The 26821-nt window shown below is 42.9% G+C and overlaps 1 protein-coding gene across 6 annotated transcripts in view; it reads left to right on the forward strand.

The window, feature by feature from the left end:
- Positions 1 to 26821, forward strand: part of SPECC1 (sperm antigen with calponin homology and coiled-coil domains 1) — a 93620-nt gene that overhangs the window by 23017 nt on the left and 43782 nt on the right. For 5 of the 6 annotated variants that reach the window (XM_051809639.1, XM_051809644.1, XM_051809642.1 and 2 more), the window contains one exon: positions 1003 to 1138. In XM_051809639.1, coding sequence (XP_051665599.1) covers positions 1003 to 1138 — 136 coding nt within the window. Of the gene's footprint in view, positions 1 to 1002; positions 1139 to 11870; positions 12121 to 26821 lie in introns of those variants that run through there. The other variant, XM_051809643.1, reaches the window with a different exon arrangement.

Here is a 26821-nt window from a genome sequence, read left to right on the forward strand (position 1 = left end):
GTATTAATCTTTAGAATTCTGCAACTTATCTGTTCTGAAAACCAATGGATTTTTTATTTTTGCTCTGAATTATTTCCTTAATGAAAGGAAATGAGAAAAAAATCATTTCTTGTGAGCAGACTTTTCCATTTCTCTTCTACTGAGTCCTTCAGTCCCCAGTAGAACAAACAGTATTAGGTCCTGCCATGAGATCATCAGCCATCTTTGCTCATGACTTTTCAGTAAACAATGAGGTAAAGAGCTGCAATTGTCATGTGTAAGATAATGGGTTTCCAACTGGGAATTGCATTAGATCTTGCTCTTGTGTTTTATCATAAGCCTGAGCTTCTCAGCTAATTGATTTTTTTCAGATTTCAGCTTGGTCTCCCACCTGTTCTTTGCTCTATCACCTAGTTTATGGTGACACGAAGTTTGGTGACTCCTGTTTGTCAAACGCAGAAGGAACTGGCAGTTGCTTGTTGGAATAGCTCAGAAGTCTCTTCAGAGGATCTAAAGTCACTCTTGGGGCAAAACTTTGTGAACCAGCAGATCCCTTCAGGATTTTTTTTTTTTTTTGATAGATAGATTAAGGACCAGTTATTTGCTGCTTTGCCATAGTGTGTCAGGCTCTATAACTGGCACTTCTCTGCACAGGCCCAAGTACCCAACTCAACATAAACCAGTGAGGAACTTTGATGAATGCTGTTCAGAGTGAGATCTGAGAAGGCAGAGCTGCCCAATAAACTACTCCTGTAAATTATTTTCTCCTTGTCTTTCAATTGTTTGCCTGTTTGAACACTCTTTCCCATTTTCACTCCTCACTGATGAACAGCGTTATCTCCTCACCGACTCCACAGAAATCTAGAACGCAAACCGAAAATTACGTAGTACGGTTATCAAAGCAATCTTCCCGTGGGGTTTCCTTTATGGAAATGTTCCTTTTCTCCAAGGAACCCTGCATTTTGAACTACTTGATGGGGATATTCGAGGTCCTGATGTGGTTGCTCCCTGTCTGTGTTGCAGCTGAAGCGGGCGAGCAGCGAGGACACGCTCACGAAGCCTGGGGCAGCAGCAGCTTCTGGAGTCTCGAGGCTGAAGAAGACCATCACAACAGGAGCCATTTCTGAGCTTGCAGAGAGTCGACTGAAGCCCTGCACAGGTACATATGTTACGACCTGCCCCAGAAAAAGGGGAGGGGGGTAACCCAGGTTCTTATCAATAATTCCCTTGGAGTGGATTAGAATGAAACGACACTGAATAATCGGTGTCTGAAAACATATATAGGTAGGGTTTATTTTAACAATTTTGTTTGAACAGGTATGTTAGCATTTTGGGTGTTGTCATCTGTATTATCTATCATAGGGATAACCCCTGGGGGGAAAATGCATAAGGGAGAGAAAGGAAAGACAGGATAAGGGTAAGGGAGAGTAAGGGAAGAAAAGCTGAGAGGGGTCCAGCGATGGAACTTGGTAGTTGCAGCTTCCATGTCTGTCAGTTGAAGTGGTGGCCTTGATCCATGGGGGGTGAAGGAGGGAAGCCCCCACACTCAAAGAAGTTATGAGTTACTGTATCCATGGTTAGTGTCACAGGCCATGCCACGAGCCTCCAGCATCTCCTGGGTCTGTGCTGCGTTTTCATGAGGGGCCTGGCAAAAGGGTTTTTCCCGCCTTTCAAGATTGGCACGGGGGGAAGATGGGCTTTGATGTGCCATCAGAGGTATAATGCAAAAGTTCTGCAGAAGTCTGCAAAAGTCCCTTGGCAATCCTAGAATGCCTAAATCATGAACCGTTTCAGTCTCTGACAACATACAAAGGTTCTGGAGGACAGCCTGTGCCACGTGCTGTGAGCGAGATCCCAGGGGAGCGTTCCCTGTCACCCCTTGGCAGCACAGCCATGACTTACCTGCTGTAACAGGCACACACTGTGCTTTGTATCCCACACCCCACGAGCCAGCAAAATGAAGGTGTAAAAGGGAGAAGCTGCGGGTTTCGGGCGCCGTCAGGGCACCCCCCAGCAGCCAGGCGGTGGCGCCGGTGGCCCGCGCCCGTCCCGTCGGGGCGCACGGACACACAGCCCAGCGCTCCCGAGAGTGCATCCCACGGAGAGCTCGCTTGGCTGGGTTTTCACCATCTATCAATCAATAGCCTTCTCTCTTCTCCCTCTGCTGAATGAGCGGAGTGGTTATCCCGCTGTTCCCGGGACGCAGCAGGCGTGAGAACAAAGAGCCAGCCCTGCGCACCCTCATGTAGAGCTTGTGCTCCGGAGCTCCCGCGGGGCGCGTTCTCCCCTCAGCCTTCGCCCCGGGAGCTTGTTCCCATTGCTTTCAAACTCCAGCCTGTTTCTAAAGGCAGCGACACCATCTGCATACCAAGGGCTTCTGTGCAAACGCTCTGCTTTCCCCCGGGAGCTCAGCAAACGCTTGCTTTTGTCTGCTCCCTGGTGGCATTTCCAAGGGAATGTGAGATCTTATTAAATTTGACCGTGACCTCCCTATTTGTCACAGCCTCTGCAGGTTTTGGCTGCGTGACAGAACAATGTTACTGACCAGAAAGAGATTTCTGTTAAAAAAAAAACAAACAAAACCAAAAACAAGAACAAAAAAACGCCAACCAAAAACCCCCAAACAACTTTATATACCCCTGGAAGAAAACGATGGGTTTTGTAACAGCACAAATGCTTCACAGTAACCAAAAACCAGATCCTGTTCTGCAGTTAATCGGTGTGTAAATCCTCAAATTTAATAGTGACGAGTGGTATCCAAAGGAATTTGAGATTCATGAGCCAATAAAAGAGGCATGATGCTTGGGAGGAGTAAAGCAGGGAGAAAACCTGTACAGATGATGCAGCGTGGGATTCTGGGAATGCAGCCAGGGAAACAGCACTGCAGGGAGTCCAGAATGGAATACGTTTGTCAGATAACAAAATATCAGCACTGGAATAGAGAGCCCTCTTCTGCATGCAGCTATAATAACTGGGATTGGAGGAGGGATAAGATTTATGATGATGACTACTTTAAATACAAAGGATAAAATAGTTTATGGAGGTCAGGTTATGTCTGGGTACTGCTTTGCCAGTTTAAATTACATCATTGGGTCTAATCTCATACATTACTGCTTTGCATCAGCATTTGTAGAAGTAAGAATGGGAATATCAGTGCTAAATGCAGAGAGTGCAAGTGTGGATCTATGTGTACTGTGCACATAAATGCTAAGAATGTTATGTGCTACCCCTCTAAAATTCTTTTTAACCCAGACAGAACTGTCCCTATTACAGGTATGTGTATGGAGAGATCTGTATTTTAAATGTCTGTTTTCAGAGTGGTTTCATAGTTCAAAAGGGTGGTTAGAAATCCAGCTGTGTGCTGAGAACGTGTCACTGTCGTGCCCACTTAAAGGTGCTTGATATTAGTGAGCAAGGTAAAAAAGCTGAATGCTGCTTTTAGATTGTCACACTGTGGAAAAAATACCAATAGGCACCCTGAAATACAGTGTATTGTTGCTGGGGAGAACTAAGGATCAGTATGACACAGAGCACAACACGTTCCAGGCAACATAAGCAGAAAAGGAGAGAACGTTTTCAGCTGCTATATTTTTTATTGAAATGGCATCCCAAATAGTCTGATTGTGATCAAGATGCAATGCTGGCTGACTGTGGAGCTAATCCAAGTGAGAATGTTCCAGTAGCTGGGGAATGCAGATGTTTGTGTACATAGCCAACTGTGTGAATCTTGAAGTTTTGTCCTGAAACCACTCTCTTTGGGTTCTTTGATGGCCTTCATCTGTTCTATGTTTGCCTTTCATGTCTTGACTGCAGGCATCATCTCTCCCCCTTGTTTGTGCTTCTTAGGTTGGGCTTTCTTTGTCTGTTATTCAAGTGAGTGATTTGATTATTTTACCGAAATGACATTATATTAGTTCCAGCTGCACTCTGGTGGTACTCAGTTGGTGTTATAGTATTGTGTGAGAGCAACTAAAGGCAACAGAGTATGGAAATAAAAAAAGCTTAGGTTTCTTTCTTCTTTGGGTGTGACTGTCCACCATTTGTGTGTTGACCTTGAGCAACAGCACATGTTCCAGATGCTGCAGGTAATAAATAACTGACCTCAGGATATAGAGTTGTTTGCTTAAATAGAGTTGTTTGTATGCTGCCCTTGGTGGAGGATTAGTTGTTCATCCCAACCTTTTGTTGACAGAACTACCCCCATCTGCCTCGTTGGGAGCTGACACAGGAAATCATAAGCAATTTTAAAGGGGGATGAGGCCAATCCCATGTATCCATCCTTGGCAGGTGGAGCTGAGCCAGTGGAACTGGAGGCTGATTCTGGTTGGAAGTTTTCTACTCTGATGTTTGGCTTTGTAGCTGCTTGGCAGTTTCCAAATCCCAAGTGATGGGAAATGACATGCAGGGAGAAATAAATGTCTTGCATTCAGCTTCCTTATCCAAAATCCAAAGTGTTATGTTTTTCTATGTCCTGTCGTGCAGCAGCAGTTTGGGTTTATGTTAAAGCCAAGCTTACAGAACTCTGGTGTTGTTTTTAATGTCTTGGTAGATGAAAAAGAGCTGGAAAAATTGCAAAACAGGAGGAAGAGGTCACTAATCTTGAAAAATGTTGATTTTAATGCATGTACTTGTAAAGCCATCCAGTTTAAGAAGCCATATAGCAAATAAATGGTTGTAAAATGTTTAAAAAGAGAAATGTATATATTCATGAGAAACTAGGACTCTCTTTTAAGGTTCAGGACTGTAGGAAATCAATGCCTTTTCAGATTCTGCTCCTTCCTTTGAGGTTTGCAAGCCAAATAACCTTAAAAAATGCAATTTCACAGAGAATTTCAAAAGCTTCTTACGTGATCATATACCTCTCAGGAAGAGCATTGCATGGTAGGAGTGGTATGCAAATGGAAAATTTTGAGGTTCAGACAGGTGAAATTACTTTCTCAGTGGAGCCTAGAAGTCATTCCAAATCCTTGCTCTCAGTTCTGTCACTCAGTCCCTACAAACTCCCAGTTCAAGCACTTTCTGAAGACTTCCCTCAAGGCTGCCTAGTTTAATCATGTTCCTGTGCTTCCTTGATGTTGTCTCAGTGACAGCAGCTATAATCTGCCAGGTTGGGCAGGAACTAAAAAGAGTCTGATGCTGGACATCAGAGAGCAGGGACAGCCAGGATGTGTGACTGGGCTGTGCCTGGCCACGTCACCCAAAAGCACTGGGAATACTTCAGGTATTCCCATTTCTCACAAATATATTGATTTTTATATCAAGCTCAGCCAGCTCCAATATGAAGTATCAGTTATCCCTGAAATACAAGTGATATGTAGCTGTACTTAGTTTTCTCAGGCTGCTTCATCAGATCATTTATTTTTTCCCACACAAAGGCTAAACCTCTCTAGACCTATTGAATTTGCCTTGGAAACAGCAGGAACCTGTCAAAAAACAATGCTATTATCACCTAATTTACTATTTATAGACGTCCTGGGTATTTTACTGACAAGCTCAGGATCTCTCAAAAGCCCAAAGCAGAAAGACAGGTGCTATAACTTCTCACAATGACTGTGGGATGTGTTATTTCTTTGGAGGCTGGGAAGAAGCCAGGATGCCAGCAGGACTGTGAGGGATGGCCTGCTGTGTCATCCCTTGCTCCATCAGAAATGGCCGTTTATTTTTATGTACAAAACGAGAAATTCAATACTTGGCATGAGTTTTCAGCCAAAACAACAAAAGTGTGTTGCTTTGTGCGTTCCTGCAGAGTTGATCAACATCCAAGGTTGGAGATGGTGCCAGTGCAGAAGTACAGAGGAGGCAAACTCAAAGAAATTAAGAGTTTCAATTATCTCCTCAGCATTTAGTGTTGAGGCTCTGAACTCTGCAGGTTACCTGGACAAAAGCTACAGCTAATCCCAGAATGGAACTCTGCCAGCATTAGAAATGAAGCTGCTGTACAACACAGGCTGTTGTTTATAAACTCAGTAAATGAAATAGGGAAATAAAAATACCAAGAAATTTGGCATAATCAGTGAAAGCTATACAAGGGCCTGAACGTTACATTCTCTTGTGGCACAGTTTAGGATGAACAATGTTCAGCTCCAATAAGCTGTTCAGCTCCATCTGTTTTGATGAGTTTTTCTGTGAAATGTCACCCACATTCCTGCCCAGTTGTCAGAGTTAATATCCTGCTGACTGGATGTGATACCTGTATATCTTCCATCCATCCTAGTGCTGGCAGAGCACATGCCATTAGTCCATTTGCCCATCACTGTTTGCTTGTCATGTAGTTTATGTGAAAAGAACAATTTTTGATTTTTCTCTGAAACAGTTGCTTGCAGGTTTTCTATGTAGATAGTGAAGATACTCAGAAAAGAGGCTTTAACTGAATGAGGGCAAGTGGAGTGGGCCCTGCCAGCACTGGTGTTAGTGTTGGGAAAGAACGAGCATCACTTGTGAAACTTGGTCACCTGGGCTGGATTGCAGAGGGACCCCTGGTCTGTGGTGTTATGGCACATATCAGTCATTAGATACACTTCTTTCCCAGCAAAATTGAAAATGTGACAGACTGTAGGTTTCAAAGCTTCCTGATGTTTATAGAATTGTCATTTCGAGCTTGCTATTTGAGAATAATGTGTGGACTCTATCAAATTTACTGCCTTCTTTCAGCCAACTTCTCTGCCTTGGCAAGTGTTTGCCACTTTCTGATGTGGGGTAAAAATTTAGGTTCATGTGAAGCTAATCTAGACCAGAAGCCTTCTTTACATGGCCAAAAAATTCAAGAAAGTATTTTTTTTTTTAAGAAAAGCTTTCTTTAAAAAAAAGAAAAAAATCCTTGAAAATATCTAATTGACATTTTTGTAGTTCATAAGATGCTAATGCACCCCAATTAGGACAGGAAAAAGGAAAGTGATTTCTTTTGAAGGACAGCTCTCTGACCTTGGGGCCCTTTTACTCTCCCATACATCAGTTTTTGACAGCGCCTGCTTTTTGTGATCTGTCACATCAAAGGGCTGCCATAGGTTTGTGAAAGGTTGCTGCACTTTGCATTCAGGCTCGTTACTGTCTCATTTTTCTTGTGAACGATAGTGCCAAGTGTGAGAGACACTAATGAGATCGGTATGTTCTGTTCCACCAGGCTTCACTGGAACCCAAATCTCTGAGCTCATCTGGGGTTTCCCAGGAACCGTAAATATGCTTTAAAACCTCATCTGGAAAGCCAGTTGCATTTTTTTACCCATTCCAGGTACAAGACACAGCTCTTGCATAATTATTCTTTCTTACAAAGAAGAATTGAGTCTAGCTCCAGAACTGCTATAAAAAGGAAAGGAAGACTCAAAATATTGCTTTGTCAGGCTGTCATTCAAATTGGCAAGGAGTACTGCAGGGATTTAACATGCAAAGCAATGGAAATGTGTCTGCATTTACATCCACATGCAGCTGGATATGCAAATTGACATCTACACACACCTCTAAATATCTGCAAAGATGTTTAACATATTGGTACAAATATGAACCTGAACCTTAACCTCCCTGACATTCCTTAGCCAAATATTTCCCACGTGTGTGATTTCCCCAGGTGTCAAGTAGACAAACTGGGTTTCAGCACCACGTTAGAAGACTTTATCCACTAACCTCTAAAGAGAAGGCTCATGAATTGAGGTAGATCAAATTTGGCATTCCAGATTTAGATTATGGCAGCTACCTGTCAAGTTTCTCTTACTTTTTCTTACAAGGATTCTTTTTCTTGTGATAACCTGGAAATACAGTTGTTGGCTGCTGATGCCCTTGCTGAAAATGTTCCTGTGTGATGTTTGTTGCCACGTTAAATTTTCATGTTCCTCTAAGCTTTGCTCTTTCTTTCTGTAACCCATGGATAGTTCTGCATCTTGAAATGGCTGGGAACGGATGCTGCTTCATAAGACTCTTCTTTAGGCTTCTTTTGCCCTTGGTAACTGGGAATGGAGTGAGAACAAGGCAATTTAGAGGCTTTCTGGGAGGGTTTCTGATACCTGATCCTGTTATGGATAACAGTTTTTTTGAGAGGCATTCACAGGCTGTCTGCAGTCATCTTGCATTATTAAACAAGTAGGAATTAACTTCTGCTGACAACACTGCAGAATGTACCCTTTTCAGTATTCTTGCTGTCCTAATCTGCTGCACAATTTACATTTCCTGCACTGAATCTCTATTAACACATTCTGAGATTCTGATGCAACTTCTTGTTAAAACCACCTGTCAAAGAGACCCTTTTCTCAGTGTATATTCCCCTGAGAATGACTTTGCTGGCACATGCACACCCCTCTGGGACTTGAGCCAGTTAAGAGGATTCAGTGTGTGGTAGGGATGCTGAAATGCTAAATCTTAAAGGGTATAATGACTTGATTCATTAAATTGTTGACAGTTAATTGGCTCAAGCCAGCATTTATAGGGAAGATCCATTACAGCTGTAACCAAAACTGTGGTGATCACAAAAGCCTTGCTGGGGACTCCTAAACAGAAAGGGGAACATGCCTGGATGGTCCAGGAATAGCATAAATCTATGATCTCTCAACTCGTTTTCATTTCAGGCTTCTTTACTGAAGTTGTTCAGCAAAGTTCAACACAACCTTGTGCTGACTACCTGCCCTGGGTTAATTATCAGCTTTCCCTCAGCTGGTTTGGAGAGAAACAATCCTTAACACAAATTCCCTGGGCCTGAATGTCTCCAGCCAGAGTGCCTTGGCAGGGAGCCACTGTGTTTGCACTTCAAGAATGGGAGGGAGCAAGGAAAGGAACGCAGAGCTGGCCTGGTCTGACAAGTATTGCATATCAGGGGAGGGCTTGGCATTCCTTGTATTATTTTTTTTCCACTGTTTGGTGGTTTGGTTTGTTGGTTTTTTGTTTTTTTTTTTTTTTTTTTAGCAGCTTTTGGCTTACATTGGATCTTAATACTGTAAAGTAAGAGGGGAGGGATTGACAGCTACATCTCAGATGGGTTCCTGGAAGGCTGTAGTTCTCTGCCATGAACAATGATCTCACCAAGTATCCTCACCACCAAAAAATTGGTTTTAGCATGGTTAAAAAAAGCTTTTCCTCCTCTGGGTTTTGACTCTAGATGTATTATATTCCTTACCCTTTGGGGTCCACTACTGTGCATGATATACACATTCTGTAGATTTATTTTCCCTGCTACTTAAGTACTTGGTGCTCATAAAATCTTTAGCATTAATGGAAGAAGTAGAGTGTGAGTAACTTCTTTAGATCTCAGCCTTCAGGAGGGACTGTCAGCTACCTGGCCCCTGCAAATCTGAGATCATTCTGTGGCATCTTCCCACTTTTTCTGTAGAACAGGGATTCCAGTTTGAGCAGAAGTTACATTAATTCATCTGCTGTGTTGTGAGATTAGGATGTGAAGAAAGGTTATGCCTGGCAAGTCCTGTGACTTGAGTAGTGAGTTGAAAGAATCATGTATGTCACACCTTGAGGAATTCGTTCCCCTTCTCACTCTAAAGGAGAGGAGTGTTTGTGAGGTTTTATTTGCAGTTCAACAAAGTGCAAAGGGATGAGTCAAACTTCATGCCAGGGAAGAAACCAGCTAATCTGCTTAATAGAGATTAAATTCATTAATTCATTTTTATACCATTCTTACTGAAGAGGAAGGGAAAGTAATGTAAAATGTTCAGATAACCAATAGTTGCCTAAAGATTTAGCCATGTGTCTGTTGTAGTTTATTACCTAATCACCATGCCAGAAGTCATGCTTGTTGTTACTCCTTTTTCTTTTCCCCCAGTTTGAACTGCAAGCTCCATAAACAATAATCTCTTATCCATGACTTTTGTTCAGGCTGTAGCTGTATTTTAAAACTCATGCCTTACCTTTCAGTGTGGGCCTGGGCTAGAAGTCTTTTGCCTGACATCATTCTCCCTATCTCAGTGTTAGAATGTTCTGACTTAGTTTCGTGCCACTGACAAAAATACCAGATTGGTTCTCCCAGCTCTGACTCTTCTACAGTGTCCAGATTTCAGGTGTGTTTGCTCTGACAATGTGATTACATCTTATAATTACTCCAGGCTTGCACCTGTGCTGCACTGGGACCCTGGTACACTATTCCCTTTTGTGGTTACAGAAACAGAAAGCAGGTGATGAAATAATAAATGCTCAGCTTCAGGATTTATCAACCCAACAGGCACTCTGAGCTAATGTAACCCCTTGGGTGAGTCCTGTTGAAGAAAAGCAGAAGTCACTCTTTAGTCTGTCACAGAAGAAAATATCTTTGTCTGGGAAATACATTTCAACAGCAGTTGGAGGTTGGTTGTACCCTGGAAAGGGCAAGTGCCCATCCTAATAAGATACAAGACCTAAGAGGTTGTAAGATGACTTCTTAGAAAAAGAATGTGCTATCACTGATCCCTTTTTATAGAACTTAGATGCTTATTCATGAAACAAAACGTTTTGTACTTGGCATGTCATAAGACAGAAGTAGACAGGAGTTGTTTAATGTCATCCAAATACAGACAGCTGTATGAAAACTTTTCACTTCATCCATAAAGTGTCAAAGGAAGAACAATGGAAAACCTGTGACTGACAACTAATTCACCCTGTTACACTGAAACATTAGCAAGATTCTTTCTATCATAATGAAGGATCTCCAGGTATTTTATTTGAAACAATGGATTCACAACTAGCTAGCCTGAAAATAAACCACACACAATTAATCTATTTTGAGCCTAGGAGACACATTTATTATTTCTGAATTTATTTTTAACCCTCCTGGTGAAACCAAGACTTAAAATGATTGTTGATTATCCACATAATGGGAACTGATCACTGGAGTCATTCAGTATCCGTGTTTCCCATGTATGTCAGGACTCCCATTATTGAGGAGCATCTTGATTTCTTTGGAAGATGGGCTGTTGGCCAAGCTCTGGGTAGGCCTGCCTTGTGCAGCTGCTCTTGCAGTACCAGTCACAGACAAAAGTACTGATGATAGAGATAGGGTATGTAGATCATATTTGTGGTTAGAGTGTCTGTCAGGTTTGGTTGTTGGATTTTTTTTTTAGTGCTTGAAAGGAAGTAGCATGAGGGGAAATTTGGAAATAACTGTAGTAGCTTTTTAGGGATAAAATACCACATCCTTACTTTGATAAAGAGAATTAGGTTTTAATAGTATTCAGTGTATCCTGTGTATTGTTGTGGTTTTCTTTCATGATACGGATGTGAACTTGCAATGTGCTGACTGTTCTCAGCACCAGTGGAGGCTGAGAGCAGCTGGGGGTGCTCGGCTGACCCAGGAATAGCCCCAGAGGACATTGGAGCAGATCTGATGGATGGGACTTGTCACCAAAGGCTTGTGCTCACAATCACGGTCAGGTTTTCTGAGGAGTTCAATCTCCATTTCAGTGTCATGGATATCTGTGTTTTCAAAAGATGCTGAGCATTTCTGAAACTTGGTCCCCTAATTCTTGAGACGGTTAAGAGCTGCCCTTGCCCAGACATGTCAGTGCTGTGCTCAGCGGTGTAGTTACATCTGTGGGCAGGGTCTGTTTGCTCCAAGCACTTTTCGGGTGTTGTGAATTGGGGAAAATTAACGCTGCCTTTGGCCGCTCAGGTCTTCGCCGAGGGTCTGCCTTCCTTCGCCCCCAGCTGCGTTTCAGCGTTTTGCTCCGAAATAATCCCGGTGTACGGCCTGGAGCCAGCCCTCTGGCCAGCCACCACGGCTGCTTCGGGGCAGGGAAGCTCGGCTCGAGCTTCCAGGCGATGTCCCGGCTCCCCGGCGGAGCTCGGATCCCGCTCCCCGGGGCGCGGATCGCGGCCCCCCGACCCCGCTCGGAGCCGCTGCAGTTCCCGCGGCGGCCGCGGGGTGTCCCCGGCGCTGCCCCGCGCGGCTCTCGCGGCTCATTCCCTGCCCAGCCCGGCCCGCGGAGCGCAATGTTGGAATGAGGGAGGAGGGAGAGCCACGGCTGCCTCGGCGGGAGCCGCAGCGCGGCTCCGCCGCCAGGAACTAGGAAGGCGCTGGCTGGCTCTGCCCGCCGGAGTTGGCTGGAGCGCAGAGCAGGGGCAGGTCCGCGCCGAGCCCGGGCATGAGCGCCCAGCCGGGGCCGTAGAGGAGCTCGGGAGGAGCCCGGCGGCCAGCGGAGATGGGCAACCAGCCGGGGCGAGCGGAGGAGCACGAGCAAGGTCTGTAGGGGCGGCGAACGCGGGGACGGGGTTTTGTTCTCGGGGGCTGGACCGCGGCGTCCCGCTGAGCCGGCACAGGGCTGTTGTCACAGCTAATGCCGGTGGCTTCCAGCCCGCCGGGGACAGCGCTGCTGTTTGCCTCGCGCCTTGTAAATGCTCTTCATTGCCGCTCCCCGTACCTGCCATCGCAGCACGGCGCTCAGGGAAGCTCCTCTGGAAGGGATCCTTTGGAGCAGAACGCCTGCAAGGGAGGGACCCCGCTGGCTGACAGATTATTTTACACAGCCTGCATGATGCAGCTGAAAAGTTACGAGGCTGATGTAGTGATGTGCACGCAACTTGTCAGGATCTGCAGCTTGGCTGCGTTAGCCTTCACCCCATTGTTCGTGGCCTGAGGCCTGAAATTTTCCAGGCCTTAGAATTTAAAATGATGCCTTTGTAGAAGGTCTTCCCACCATTGTCCTTTCAGAAGTGTAGTGCTCTGCATGTTAATCAGGAGCAGATTTCATAGAAAGCCAAGGGCTGGTATCAGGTAGATCTCGTTCCCCTTGTGCCAAATGTCTGCACTGTGCACAGCACGGCTGGTAATTTGTTCCTGATGCCGCGGAGCTGCTTTCGTTGCCTTTTTATTTTGCTTGTTTCTCAAATGCTGAATGAGGGGTAAAACCCACTGATCTCTGCTGCTTATTTCTTAGTTTCTGATCGAATTCAGAACCCTCTAAAGCACAGAAAACCCGCAATCGGTTGTATTTCCTGGCACTCCTGTTTCTTGCTGTTGCCATGGGAATTTCATTCACAAAATTCCATTTAAGTTGTTATTGCTTGATCAGGGTTTTTTGTAACTTCGGATTAGATATGTAGGTATTGTTTTAAAAGCAAACACAAATATACCTGATCTCTGGTGTTGTCGGGGAAAGCAGACAAGGCTGCATTGCTGCTCGGGGATCTCTCACAATAGATCTGCCAGCAGCGCTGGAACAGCAGTGAGGTGTAGTGAGAACTCTCTGGCACTATGTTAATCAGCAGGCTAATGAAGAACACAAAAGCTGCCAGTATCCAGTCACCAGAAGAAATGCTGCCCTAAGGGAAAGTTAAACTTCAGGCTGGAAAGTATGGCTGCCTACATCCTCAGCCCCCCCAAACTATATTTTGCTGGCCAGCTATAGAAGTTTTGCTGGAGTTAAACATGTTTCTGTCATTTAGGAGGGATAATATTGACAATAAACTAGGGGAGAGCTGGATAATGGCAGGGGGAGGGACACTGCTAACTTCTGGTCAGTCTGAGAAAACCAACTCTGATTTTGCAGAGGTGGGATTTGAACAGCTTATTATTATTAACAGAGATGATAAATGAGCATGGAGACCCCCTGTGGTTTTGGAAAATCTCTTTCATCCTTTGTTTTCTCTTGTCCTGTGATTTATTTTATTTTTGTTACTGAAGGGGCAACAGAACAGTTATACTACTGTTGCACTTACGCAGTTTTAAAACTATTCTCAGTTTTTAAGTGTAGGCTGTACTATGCCTTGTTTTAATATGTCCTCACCATTTGTAAGTATGAATAGGATTGAAAAACAGCGGTTTGTATTGAATTACGTGCTCAAAGCTGTGTTCAATGGTGAAAAGACTTTCAGGAACGTTTCTGCTGACAAAAAAATTCTGACAACATACTCCTTGTGTGTGAGAGCTCTGGCTTTGGAACTCAAGATAACACGAAGGCATTTAAAGCAGAGTTTGGGTTGGGTTTTTGACAGGTAGGATGTAAAAACTTGTTTCTCACATTAGAGTGTAATACATGGGAGTACTTCTGAGTTTTGTTTCTGCTGGGATGGACTTAATTCAGCTCTCATTCAGGAATACCTGCACCTTGAATAACTGTCTTATTCTTTAAATTTAGGCTTTTAGAATAACCAAAATAAACCCCAGGAATGGGCCTCTTTATTGAGGCTTTAACTACAAACACCCAAGCTGTGACCCGTTTCCCTGAGCGTGATATTCACAGTAATCTTGTTTATTTACCTTTTCAAGAAACTTCATGGACACGGTATGGCTCATCTCTAAGTCTTTCACACCAAACTTAACCATCTTGGGGTCCTGGGAGCAGATTTGTGAAACACTTGTTCCTCCTCTTGGTGTCAGTGGACAATGAATTCTTGAAAAATCCAATCCTGTTATGATACAGGTTATAACCTCCAGTAAAATACTTATTTTCATAGACTTATGAGACTTACTTTAACAGGTTTTCCTGTTAAGTGTGACTTCTGGATGGGCTGGTCAGTGCTGTCGAGGAACAGGAGGGAAGCAACTGCCCCCAAGCTGAGCAGATGGAAGTTAACATGTTAATACAAGGGAATCAGAAAAAAATAGGACTACCTGAGGAAGGGACTGTGGAGAGGAGAAGACAAGGAAAAGTAATCCACTGCTGGTGCTTGATGGGATTGTTTTGAACAGAAAACTTTAAAGACTCTGTAACAGCCCAATATAATCCCAAATTAATCTCCATCTTGCTAAGAGCGTACGAGTGTCTAACGAGGATTTGAGAGCATTGCCTGTAGTAATGTTAGATTCTATAGGCTTTTCCTGGCTTCTGATTTAAAACTTACTTTAAACCGCTTTCACAGTCATTTGTAGGAACCTGTGTGGTGTGTGTGACCCAGGTTTGCATCACTTGTTTGCCAAAACTCTGCTGTTTGCAAGCAGTTGTCTTTCTTTGGCTATACCCGAGTGCTCTGAATATTCATTTTTCTAAAGCCTGTGGAGGTTTTAGGATGAAAACGCCTATAAAGTAGTACAGAAAGAGATGTAAAACAACAGTGAATGTTCCTGCAGTTTGTCAGTAGAGTAGTTTTGTGCTTTTGAAACTAGCTACCCCAAGCTGAAGGAACCGTTGGTATATAAACACAGGCCAGAGCACCTGTGGAATAGCTGGAACATTTCCTGGGAGTTGTATGGAAGAATCCAGTGTTATCCAGTGCTGTGTTTATTGGGAGAAAGCCTTTCAAACATAGTTTGCCTTGGAAACAGTGAGGCCTCCTGTTATTTCTGAACAGGAGCTCTAACATTCTTTGACACTGGTTGACACGGTGATGGTGGGGTTTGTTTATCCTCTAAACATCTGCAGGTGATGTGATGATTAATATGTTTGGGAAGAGGTGGAAAAAAAATGACTCCACACACAAAAACTTTCTTGAAAGAGTCAGTTGAATGGGAAATGTTAACTTCTCTAGTTGGAACAAGGTGACGGGTGGGGTTATCCAAGGGTTAGACTTTTTTTGGGACTGTGTTTATTTGTAAAAGATGCTTACATGGCTTGGATGAGGATATCAAGTGTCAGTCCATACACTGAGCCAGTATTGATCTGCTTTCTTATGTCTGTTTTGTCCTGGCCCAGGGGCTTGAGGGGATTCTTCAGTGTAGGATATATAGTTTGTAAAACATGAGAGACTTTCAAGATAAAGGGTATCGTGGAAATGTATTATTTCTTGTGGTTTCTGTTTTTTGTTTTTTGGGGTAGTCAGATCTTTTCTGAGTGCTCTCTTTAGTCTCCCTCATCTGCTTCTCTCCCTTTCTTTCTCCTAAACATGGGAGCCGTTCATTTTAACTCTGCTGTGTGTCAGAACACCATTTCTGCCAAGCAAGAGCTCAAGAGACCAGATGAGTTTAATGATGGTGTGGGGGGAAGGGAGGGAGGGGAGAGGGGCCAGCAAAGCTAATGAATCACATAACAGCTTTCATGGAAATACCGACTGCAAGTCATGTCCTCTTGGAGCTCGGGCACTGAGCCACAGACCTTTTGTTCCCAGTGGAGCCAACAAACCACAATTTGCTCTCCAGTGGATAGTTTAATTCCTTAGTCACCTCTCCCTCCCACAAGTCATTCTTGCATGGGGGGGGTTTACAAATGCTCTCATTTTTCAGAGTAGTAACACACTGCTGATTAAACTGGTATTGAAGAAGTTTATTTTCCCCTGGAGGGTAATTGTTACTTGACTTAAGCTTCTCTTCCAAGGCCAGTTAGGGCCAGGCTCTGTTGGTTAGTCTTGTGAGGTGGCTTGACCAGGCTGACACTGATAAATGGGTTCAGGAGTTACCGACAAACAGATGTCGGTGGCAGCGTCTCCTCTGCTCCCAGGCCAGGGAAAGGGGAACAGCCAGAGACTATGTCACAGTTTGGAATGGCCTCTTAGAGGAATTTAGTCATGAGCATGAGTAACTTGCTGCCTCTGAAATTATCTGTTTGAGGCAGAGTGAAGTGATAATCTGAGTTCCCCCGATTCCAAGTTGAACGGCCAATGAATGCTAAATTAGTGGAAGAGATTGTCAGGAAGTTCTCCTACACTAAAGGGTCTTCCCAACAGTTTTCAGCATTGGCTGGGAGGATGTGCTGAGTGGGAGTGCTTTCTCCATGGGCTTTTATAAGAAGAACTTTCAGGGCATGGCAAGCAGCAGGATGTGGTTTATGCATTTTGTTTTGTGTTAGATTTTTTTGCTGATGAAAATTAAAGCCATTCTTGGATGAGGGCAGGGAGCTGCTGGGAATCCTGCTGAATGAGCTGTCAGGAGGAGCTTGTCCTATGGTTAGATCTCTGCAGATGCTGCTTTTGCCCCAGTGCTGGTGGAGTTCTAGGATCTATCAATAGTAGATTTAACGTGATAGTAAATCTAAAAGTAATTTTCTTGCTGACTGTTTCATTAGTTTAGTTAATATGCTACAATTGGCTTGACAGTGGCAGAGTGAGGAGGAAACAGCCAGGGGATGGTTGTGATTTTGTTGGTTCTGACACAGTATTAAATGACTTGAAAGAGGAGAAAGGGTGAAAGGAGGAGGGAATAGTGCTGGCTTTGGAGGAAAAGGAAAGCTTGCTTCTTTTTGTTTGGGTAATATTTGGCTCCTCAAGATCTTAAAGTTGTAAAGCTGGCCAAAGAAATTTAAGCAAGTGTTACCCCTTGGTCTTCCCACTGAAACCTGCCAGAGCCCTGGAGGTGCTGAGGAGTTTATTTGGAAGCAGTCCTGTGTTTTGGAGCTACTAGTATTTCAGCAAAGTAATTTCTCTTATTTTTTTTTCCTCGTTTCAATTCCTCCCCTATTTTGCTAATTTACTCTTCATAAAATCTCCTGATTTCCACAGGGAATGTAGCTTTCAAAACAACACAAAATTGTAAAACCAAAACAGAGTACTTCTCTGATTTCCTTGGCACTGCATTGCTTGTGTGGGACTTAATTTGATTTTTCTCTGATTCTCACAGACTGACAATAGAAGATTGACAAATATTTGATATTTTCATTATTTCCTGAAACTTTCCCATGCTGTATCTCCAGGCAATTTGATCACAATGATTAAAGATCATACAAGACTGAGGATTTCTGATAATAGACACCATTAGATTTTCCATGCCTCAGCTTTTTACGTAGTGCAATCCAAAGTAGACATGTGTTCACAGATCTCTTCTGGAATGTTCCATCCATTAGATTTCATGGAGCAGTAATGTTTTTCCACGAGCATCGATAGATATGGATTGCATGTTCTGAGGCAGAGCACTCTGTCCTTGTGTGATCTGTGATCATCAGTCAGTTCTCTCAGGCCATAAATTCCATCAGGGCTGCACTTTTTCGCCCTTTTAATCAGGCTGTGGAGCACAGAACGAACAAGCTCCATGTTTTTATCAACAGCGAAATTTAAATGTGAAGCTCTTACTGGAAAATTTGATATTCATTGCTGGAAAAATATACCCTGGGGAAAGTGCAAGGATAACAGGAGTTTGCAGGGTCCAGTTCTGAGCACACGTAGGGGATGTGTTGGCTGAAACAGGGACATATATTTTTTCCATTCATTACCAGCTCTGTAGGTTTTGTATCTTGATTGGAATTGGTTCAGTTGCGTAGGAAAGCTGTTAGGGATTAAGTAAATGTGCCCATATCCCATGAGCAGACTTATGTGCCCCTCATGTTCTTGTCCTGATGGATGCTTTGGTGCAAAGTGTTAAAATCATTGCTACTCAAGCAAGGAAGAATTTCACCAGCAACTTCAATGAAGTCATTTTTATTAATGTATGAAATATGGAAAGGGCCTTAGGGACAGGGTGCAGTTAGTCCTTTGACATACTGTACTTATGTTGGCTGACTTTTCTTTCTTCCCATACTGAACTGTAGTTTATCCTTAACCTTTCTTTTCCATGGATTGGCGACCAGTATTCGGAATAATTTGATGAATGGGAGTTAAATGTGTTTTGATTGCTTTCTATGGTCTGTCTCATTTCTAAACCAGGATGATACAACTGACTGGAGGAATCCCATCCTGTACTGAGGATAGAAAGCTGGTTTAATTAGTATGAACAAGGCAGAATGCAAAGGTGGTTTCTTCCCTGCATTTGGAGGATATTCTTTTGTGTTTTTCACACCCTAAAGTTCTGCATTTTGCCATTGCAGCATTTATACTGGAGATGTGAAAATCCTTATAATATCAAATAATGATACCTCATATCATTTTAATAGGGGTTGTTTCTACAAGGGTGTGGATAATGATAAATTTGTTGGCAGGAGCTGAGTTCTCTGCAGGACAGGGGAGAGAAAGACTGTCAAAAGTATTACTGAATACTTATTCTTGTAGACAGAAATGCATGTGATTCCTGAATAAACCAGAGGTAATTCCCTGTGCTTGTGCAAAACAGAACCAGCTCAGCAGTAAGGTCCATTAGTCACAATTACCAGCTGGTAAGTGGGGATGAGGCTGAGTTTCCATGAACACAAGTCATTCCAGGGACTGGTATTCTCTGCTCTGAGAAAGCTCCTCCAGAGTGCAATAGCCCTGATATTGTCTATCTGCAATAATGTAAAATAGTTGCTAAATTGCAGCCTGTAGGGAAAGCACTGAATTTTGCCTGTTTAAGGATGAATTCTCAGAATCCTGTTGTTTGTTTGGGGTTTTTTTCAGAAGAGAAAAAGAAAAACATAAAAAAATTAGATGACCGAGGAGAAGTGGGTCTAAGTCTTGTTCCCCAGAGCATGTAATGTCAACCCTAATGCTGGTGTTCTGCTGCTGGAAGGGGACAAGGTGCTGGTGTTGTGTCCATCCCGGTCTGCAAATGTTCCTTGGATGGAAAGAGTGTTCCAGAAAGTGGTGCCATTCATTTAAATCTTCAGAGTTTTTTAAACCTTTGTCTAATGGAAGGCTGTGTGCTCGAGGCAGTGTGTTTTCAGCTGGATAAAGCAATGTATAGAAATATTTCAAGTTCTATTTCCAGACCTGCCGAAGTACATGGCAGTGACTTTGCTTAAGCCCAAGCTGAGTATCCGTGTGCTGATCCCTCTGTCCTAGGCTTACAATCTATCTTGCCCTAAGGGGGGAGGCACAAAGCTCTCATAGTATTTCTCCAGGCTTTTCCAGAGCAAAAGCTGGTGAGGATGGAGGCATCAGAAGGGAAGGGACAGTGCTCTTTGGGGGGCTGAGGATATTTCTGCAATCTTTATCTTCTGGATCTTGAGAAATGCTGCTTTCATAAAACCTTGTTGAGTTTGAAGAATGGACTAATCATGTTAGAAATTACTCTCAGCCTCCTCCACACATAGTTTCTTTGAGGCTACTTGACTGTGGAAAATCTTTGACTGATCTTTTAATTAAAAGCTCTTTTTTTTTCACCAAGGAGTTGAAGCTCTTCCTGCTTTGAAGTGGGCAATGTTTTATAGATAAACATCTCATTATGTTACGAGCTTTCTTCTCTCCCCTTCTGTCTCATTTCTTTTCTTGATGTGTCTCCTCCTGTGTTGATAGTTTTAATGATTTCTGCCCCGTTCCCAGTATCAGGACAGCGCTGATCGGCTCCCTTGGTGCTGTGCTGGGCAGGGCTGAAGCTCTGGATGAGCTGTGGAAATTAAACTGCAGTCCTCTCCCCACCCCCTCACAGAAGCAGGCTGGAAATGACCATAAAACTGGGTTTATTATGTGGCCATCACGTTTCAGTAAACAAAAGTCAGTTGTAACACCAGTGCAATGCAAACTGGTTGTTAAGCATTAAGCAAACAATTTGGGGGGGAAAAAAAAAGGCCTCTAGATTTTAAGAACCTCCTTTCATGTTTCCATTTTTTTAGCCCTTTTCCCCATTCTTTCTGGTTTAGTAGGGTTTGAGAATTTGTGAGGGAAGAAGTTACTTTGGCTCAGTCAGCCCTGGCCTTTTGGGAGTGTGGGGCAGCATTCCTGCACGGGAGGGCTCAGGTCATGGATTCCATGTACATTCCCTCCACAGCAGTGCTGTGTAAAGGCATTTTCTGCTGCTCTGTTCCTCTGTGGTGGCTCAGCTCCCTCTGTGGTACTTGCTGAAGTGTTTGTGGGAAGGACAGTGAATTAAATCATGACCCACCTCCAACAAAGAAAGCAAAAGGGGGATAAAGCCCCATGCAGATATCTTTATAGCCATGATATCTTTATAGTTCCATGATTCATTCCAGAGTGTGCCCTCAAAGTTACAGGTTGAATATATTAGCCTTCTACTTGTGAAAATGTTGATATTAAGCATTTCCCCACTGTAAAATTGCTTTTTGGTAATCCTTCATGCTCATAAAGAGGTGTCATATCGATTTTGATGGTTAGAGGAGTGATCTGATCCACAGCACATGTGTCTGGAAAGAGCAGGATTCTTCATACTTTTCTTTCCAATTGGATTCTTGGACGAGGAGATTTTAGGAAAGTCCTTCATTAACTTCCAGCCACAGACCATATTTAGTTGTGTTCCTCCACAGGGCGGATACAATGGTTGTCACATCTGCATCTACTCGCTGATGGCCATTATTAGCTGAGTTTATTTGGTTAGATTTAGAGTTGGTTTTTTGTTTGTTTGCTTTTTAATTTCCTGTACTTCTCGAAACACTCAACACTGGTATTCTATCTATTATAATTGTATTTTCCAGAAATGGCAGTACAGCTGTTCTGTCACCACTGTGAACCCAGTAAGAGTGCTGAAGTTCTGGGCTAGATTAGCTGGGAAGCTGCTTTCTGAGCTGAAGAGAATTATCTGCTTGTCTACAAGCTAGAATCAAGGAAAATCCTGGGATTCTTACTCTAGCTAGTGGTCAGTTATCTCAGGAATATTCCTAGTACAGCCATATGAGTTGACACATTAGTTTTCTGCCTTTATCTCAGAGCAAATCCACTGCTTTTCCTGATCAACACCTTCTGTGGGAATGTGTTAGTAAACTCCAAGGATGTCCCCCAAAGCAGAGGATAGATAACCACCTTCTGGACAGCAGAAGTCTCAGAACTAGCAGATAGGAAAACAAAGGAAGCTCCAAACTTGGTAAGTTTGGAGATCAAACTGAAACCAGTAACCAGATCAAACTGAAAATCCCTTTTTACTGTGAAACACCAGTGGTTTTGTCTCTGTCCACAGAAAGATTGACATTTGTGGATATTTTTCTCAGGCTTTTGTCTAAAAAACCACCAGAATAGAGTTTGGCTTAAAACTCATTTTGCTGGAGGTATGAGATGATTATACCTGATCTCATCTCGTTTTTACAGGTGCATGGGCAGGAAATGTTCCAGAACAAACAAAATCAGGAAATATCAGAGTACACAGAAATCCCAATAATTGTGGTGTGCTAATGTCACAAGTATATAGAGCCAAGGCCCTCTTAAGGAATATAAAAATTTTATTTTTTTTTACATAATGAACTGTGATGGCTGTGGAAATCATAAATTTGGATTAAAGCAGCAAGTAGGGATAATTTATTTTTAAAAGGGAAAATTCTCTTTTTCTGTAACTTTCATCAGATTAATTTTGAGATAATGCTGCACACTGAAAGTTTTAGTCATTCTTTTGTGGGGATTAGACAAGGGGTATAGTTTGTAGGTGACTAAAGGTTTTGGCAGGCCCACTGGCATTAACAGCTCCAAAAAAAGTAGTGTTGAGTTTACCATTCCAGCAAGTGTAGGATATAGGGTTTCTCTGAACATTTGCTTTGGATGGCTGGGTGTTTGTTATGCCAGGTTGCTGGGTACTCCAGAAATCCGAAGCAGCCAGGGGTGGATTGCCATGACACTCGTCATCTGCACCCGTGCTGGCAGACGTGGTCATTCCATGGGGGTTTGTATCCCTCTTTTCAGAGGTGAACTCTTGGTGCCAGGGTTTTATGGAACAGTGAAGCCCCTTGGATGCTTCTTGGCTGTTGAGCAGAGTCCTGTGTTTGTGAAGCCAAGACTGGCCATGCCAGTGAGGGACTCGTGCCTAGGGCAGTTCTTGCCTCAACAGACTTTGCAGATGCATCTTTGAGCCTTAGACTTCTGAGCAAAACTTCCCTCTCACAGTACAGCCTCCACTGCATTTGTGCTGGGTATAAAATTTGATTCAAGACAGGCATATCCAGGCTTGAGTTTTCAATTGAGACTTAACAAACCTTCAGGAAACTCAAGTAAACAGCGTAAGAAATGCTCAGAGGAACTCTTTTGTATGGACACTGGCAAGTCTCTCAGGGTAAAGAGATTTTAACTACTCCTGCTGTTATTCAGAGAGGAATTGTATGTGAACAGGGCCATAAAGAGCAGAGAAAGTCAGCTGAAATTCACAGTGAGACTTTGTGAACAGGGTTTTGATCAGATCTCATCTCATTTACCTTCTGAATGCGACCTTGTTTCCACTGTAATAGCCCTGAGCTGGGACAATGTGAGCTTGAAATTCAGTTCTTGTTCTTGTGGCTGTGCTAAGAGCTTGGAACCACCAGACACTGAGTAGAGCTGATCTTTTTCTATTTGCATTTTAACATGGTTTTGGAAGAGTTAAATGTATAAGAAGGACAAGATGACAAAGTTATTGATCAGGGTGAATCCAAAAAGCTGAAAATAAAATGTTTGCAATCTTTAAGAAACTCCTTAATTGTGCAGCAGAGATTCCCTGGGTACCTTCTCTTCTAAAACAACTACTTAACTTGCTAGGGCCTTTTGTGGATTCTAAGAGTACTTGTTTAGATGCTAAAATCTGCACTAAATGGAGATGCTTCAACTATAAGGTAGTCTCTCTTATAGGGTTACATTCCTGCCATGGGAGAGTCCTTTCTAGTGGCCACCCTTCAAAAGAATTTCCTACCAGTAGTTCATCTGCAGATTTAAATTGATGACAGGTAGTTATGTCATAACTTAGTCTTTGAGTTACCAAAACAGTGCCTTTTCTTTTGTGCTTCTTGCATCCCAGATCTCTATTTTTTTATCTTCTAATTAAAACAAAGAATCAGCCAATCTTTACCAAGTGTTCAGATCAAATGTCAGTGGTCTCTGTAGTCTTACATTAGGAATTGCTCAGATCTAGATGCTTACTGCTGCTTTTTATTTGGAACCTCTGGTAGTACAGCTTTTCAAATACAGGTGTTTGTTGTTCTCTAATACTTTGTAATATAATTTTATTTCTCTTTGGTCTCTTTCACTCCATGTCAAGTATTAGCACCTGAGTTGCTTCTTTACACTTTCCACAATGATTACACAGATCAAAATCTTTGCACTAAGCCTTTTAGGTTTTTCCTTCTGGTGCATTATTGTACCTATTCCACAGGCACTGTAGTCAGGCAGTCCAGACAGTCCAACAGGCCATTAAAATGATTCAGGAAAAGAGTTCATGTTTTAATTACTTTTAGTCTGTGTTTGCTAAGTGAGTAAAAGGCCTTATTTGAGCAGATGTTTCTATATAATTAGTGCTAGATTATCAAAACCACATTTGTTGTTCTGCAGCCATCTCCTTGTCTTTTCTTAAAGCTAGGTGGAGTACAAGTGAACCTTCCCAAAGAGTTGCTGACCTGTAAAGGTGTTGGCTCTATGACTAACACTCTGCAAACAGACTAATTAATTCAGAAGAACTCTGACTGGCCAAGCCTTGGTTTGCTTTGCTTGCTGTTGCATAAAGACCAGGTAGCAGGGAGCCTTGGCTTTCTGTAGGACAACTCTAAAAGAGATGGAAAATGGTGTGTTCTCCTGTTTTTGAGGATTATCCAAAGGAGTATCCAATGCTGTGGTCACAGAATAATGCTGACAACTAAACTGTTCAGCTCATTCCCTCTGTGTATCAAGCAGATCAAGCCATAATAACTTGTCACAGTATAACAGATTCATTCTTTTTCCTGACTTTTGCCTACTTTTGCCTAAGCTGATGATTGAGCAGAGGTTTTACACATTTCACTCTCAAATATGAAGTTCTAAACAGCTTAAGCAGTTTTGAAAATCACAGTAGTTGCTGATCTGTGTCTCTTGCCACCTGTATCTCTGAAAATCCAGCCTTTGCATCCAGTCACTCTCAGTTCAACCCCCAAGAAGCTGATTCAGACCTTCCTCATGAGTTGATTTAGTTATCTGCATCTGTTCAGTATTTGTTACTGAGTTACTGTTGGCATGCCTGGAAGTTTAAGGATAGGAGCACTAATGTGCACAGCAGGATGTGTGTGGGGATTTTGGCTCTGTGTAGGTTTTGTATGAAGTAGCCCAGCCCTTACCAACAGGTAAGGGTTGTTGTATCTACCCTCCTTCTCAGCAGTCAGGTTTGCTTTTTCTCCATGCCACCATGAAAACAGTGTGGTTCCTGTTAATTAGGATATCAGAAGATCTCTGGTCAGCAGGGAAGTTGTTTTTTAACTGTTTCATTTGCTTAATCAAAGGAAAAAAGGGGCAGGGGAAAATAGGGCGTTTCAATAAAGCAGATGTGTGCTCTGAAAGCTTTTAATGAAAAAGTACTTTAAAGGAGTAAAGTGTACACCACTCCTTCCTCTGTGCTGTACAGTCATCATTTCCCAAAGGACATTCCTAGCTCACTCTTAATCAGTCTCGGTATCAATCTCAGGATCAATGTTGGAGCAGGGTGAAGATGATCTACCCAGTCCCCTGGGCTTTCAGTTGAGCTTTGAGCTCTTAGTGGCTTATCTGCCTTTGGAAAATGGATTTTAAGCACCAAGTTAATTAGGTTCTTAAAAACATTACTCTGAGTTGACAAAAGAAGTCAGAAAACACGTATTGCAGGAACCACTTTTCTGTCTGAGCCTTGGAAGTTCTGTTCAGGTGACAAAATTTATTAAAACATCTTGGCACAAGGAAACAGAATTCCAGAATAAAGGAAGAACCGCACTCTCCTGTTGGCAGGGAGGCTGTTAGCCCATAGTTTCTTGTTGTGATCTTTTTTTTTCACTGTCCTTTCCTAAGGTGGATTTAAGGGTGACAAAAGACACAAGGCAGTGAATTTGCTGATGTGTTGGAAGTGCAGGATCAGGAATGAGAGAGCTGTAACAGCCCTCCTGGAGCAGCAGATCATCACGAGAGGACAAACTTGTCTGCAGGCAACAGTTTGCCTTTCTGAGATGTATGACTTGAACATTGCAGAGTCCTATGAATAGCCTTCTTTTATTTCTTGTTATCCTGCCCTTGCAGTTCAGATAAGGTATCCATTGTTGAAAAACATCACAGCAAAGCTGCATCTGTCTCCATGCTTTAGTCTTACATGACTGAAATGCTTTCTGAGGTGACTCGGTGATCGGTGCTTAAATTACATAGATGGGCTATACATGCAGGAGGCTTAGTACCTGCTTAAGCTATGGAACAGTGAATTACTAACCTGGAATTCTAAATATGTGTAAGAACAAAATGTGTTTTTATTGTTCATTGCTTAAGAGTTGACAGGATTAAAATTGAGGAAGAACGTTTAAAATGCAACATTCCCTGTTTAGTTCTGTCTGTGGAACAGCAGAAGGCCATGGCATTAACCTTTGGGTTATTAATATGTTGATGGAGGGAAGGATTAAGAAAAGAACAGGCTGTGGGACACAAATGGCACAAAGGCCAGAGGCAAATAATTTTATATTGACCCCAGTTCTAAAAAATAGATTGGAAGCAGAAATCAGAACATTTGCAAAGGTGTTTCTGCAGTCAAACGTAGTCTTCCAACTGAGATTATTCCTCTGCTCTGGGACTGGAGAAGCAGGTACTTGAACTATTTAATTTACTTGACTCCTAATTATATTAACGTCAAGGCCAGTGTTTTACTGCAGTGATATGTGCTATCAGAGTCCATGGAATGTGAAGGCAGGTAAACATGGAATCTTCATTCCACCGTGTCACGCGTGTCCCCCCTGGGACTGGCGAAACGTTCGTCTCCTGCTCTCCCTTACCCTGCTCTCGCTGTAATTACTTTGGCTGCACTGCAGGGGTGTCAATCCTGAACAACAATCCCAGGTGTTTCACCTTGGAGGATTGGGAAGTGTTTTTCTCCATTCCATAGTCCGTTTCTCCGGGTTGCGGATGTTCCTGTGGGAGCTGACGCGGGAGGTGCTGAGAGCTCAGGACAAAAATAGATCATAATGTGGAAAAACTGAAGAGTAATCCCGATCCTTCCTTCTGTGAAAAACATTGTAGGCGTGCTGAAAATGGGATTAACATGATGAAAGGTCATCAGGAGGGCTCAACTTTTATCTCATTAAAGTAATACTCTGGCTTTTGACACCGGTGGAAAGTCAGGGAGTGCTCCCTGGCAGCAAGTGGCCATGGGCTCCCAGTCCTAATCCTGACTTCCCGTGACCTTGGGTGAGGTATTTCATTTCTCTCTGCTTTCCTGTCTTGTAACCTAAACTTAATTATGTGTTTCAGAGGATTTGAGTTAAATAGCTGTTAATTTTAAAGCACTTGGAAAATTATACGTGTATATACGTGTTTCACTGTAATGCCTCACATGTGAGTAGTCTGGCTGATGCTG

This window comes from Manacus candei, unplaced genomic scaffold (genome assembly GCF_025592945.1).
Source record: "Manacus candei isolate 608988 ecotype Guabito, Panama unplaced genomic scaffold, ASM2559294v1 h1tg000076l, whole genome shotgun sequence".
NCBI lineage: Eukaryota > Metazoa > Chordata > Aves > Passeriformes > Pipridae > Manacus > Manacus candei.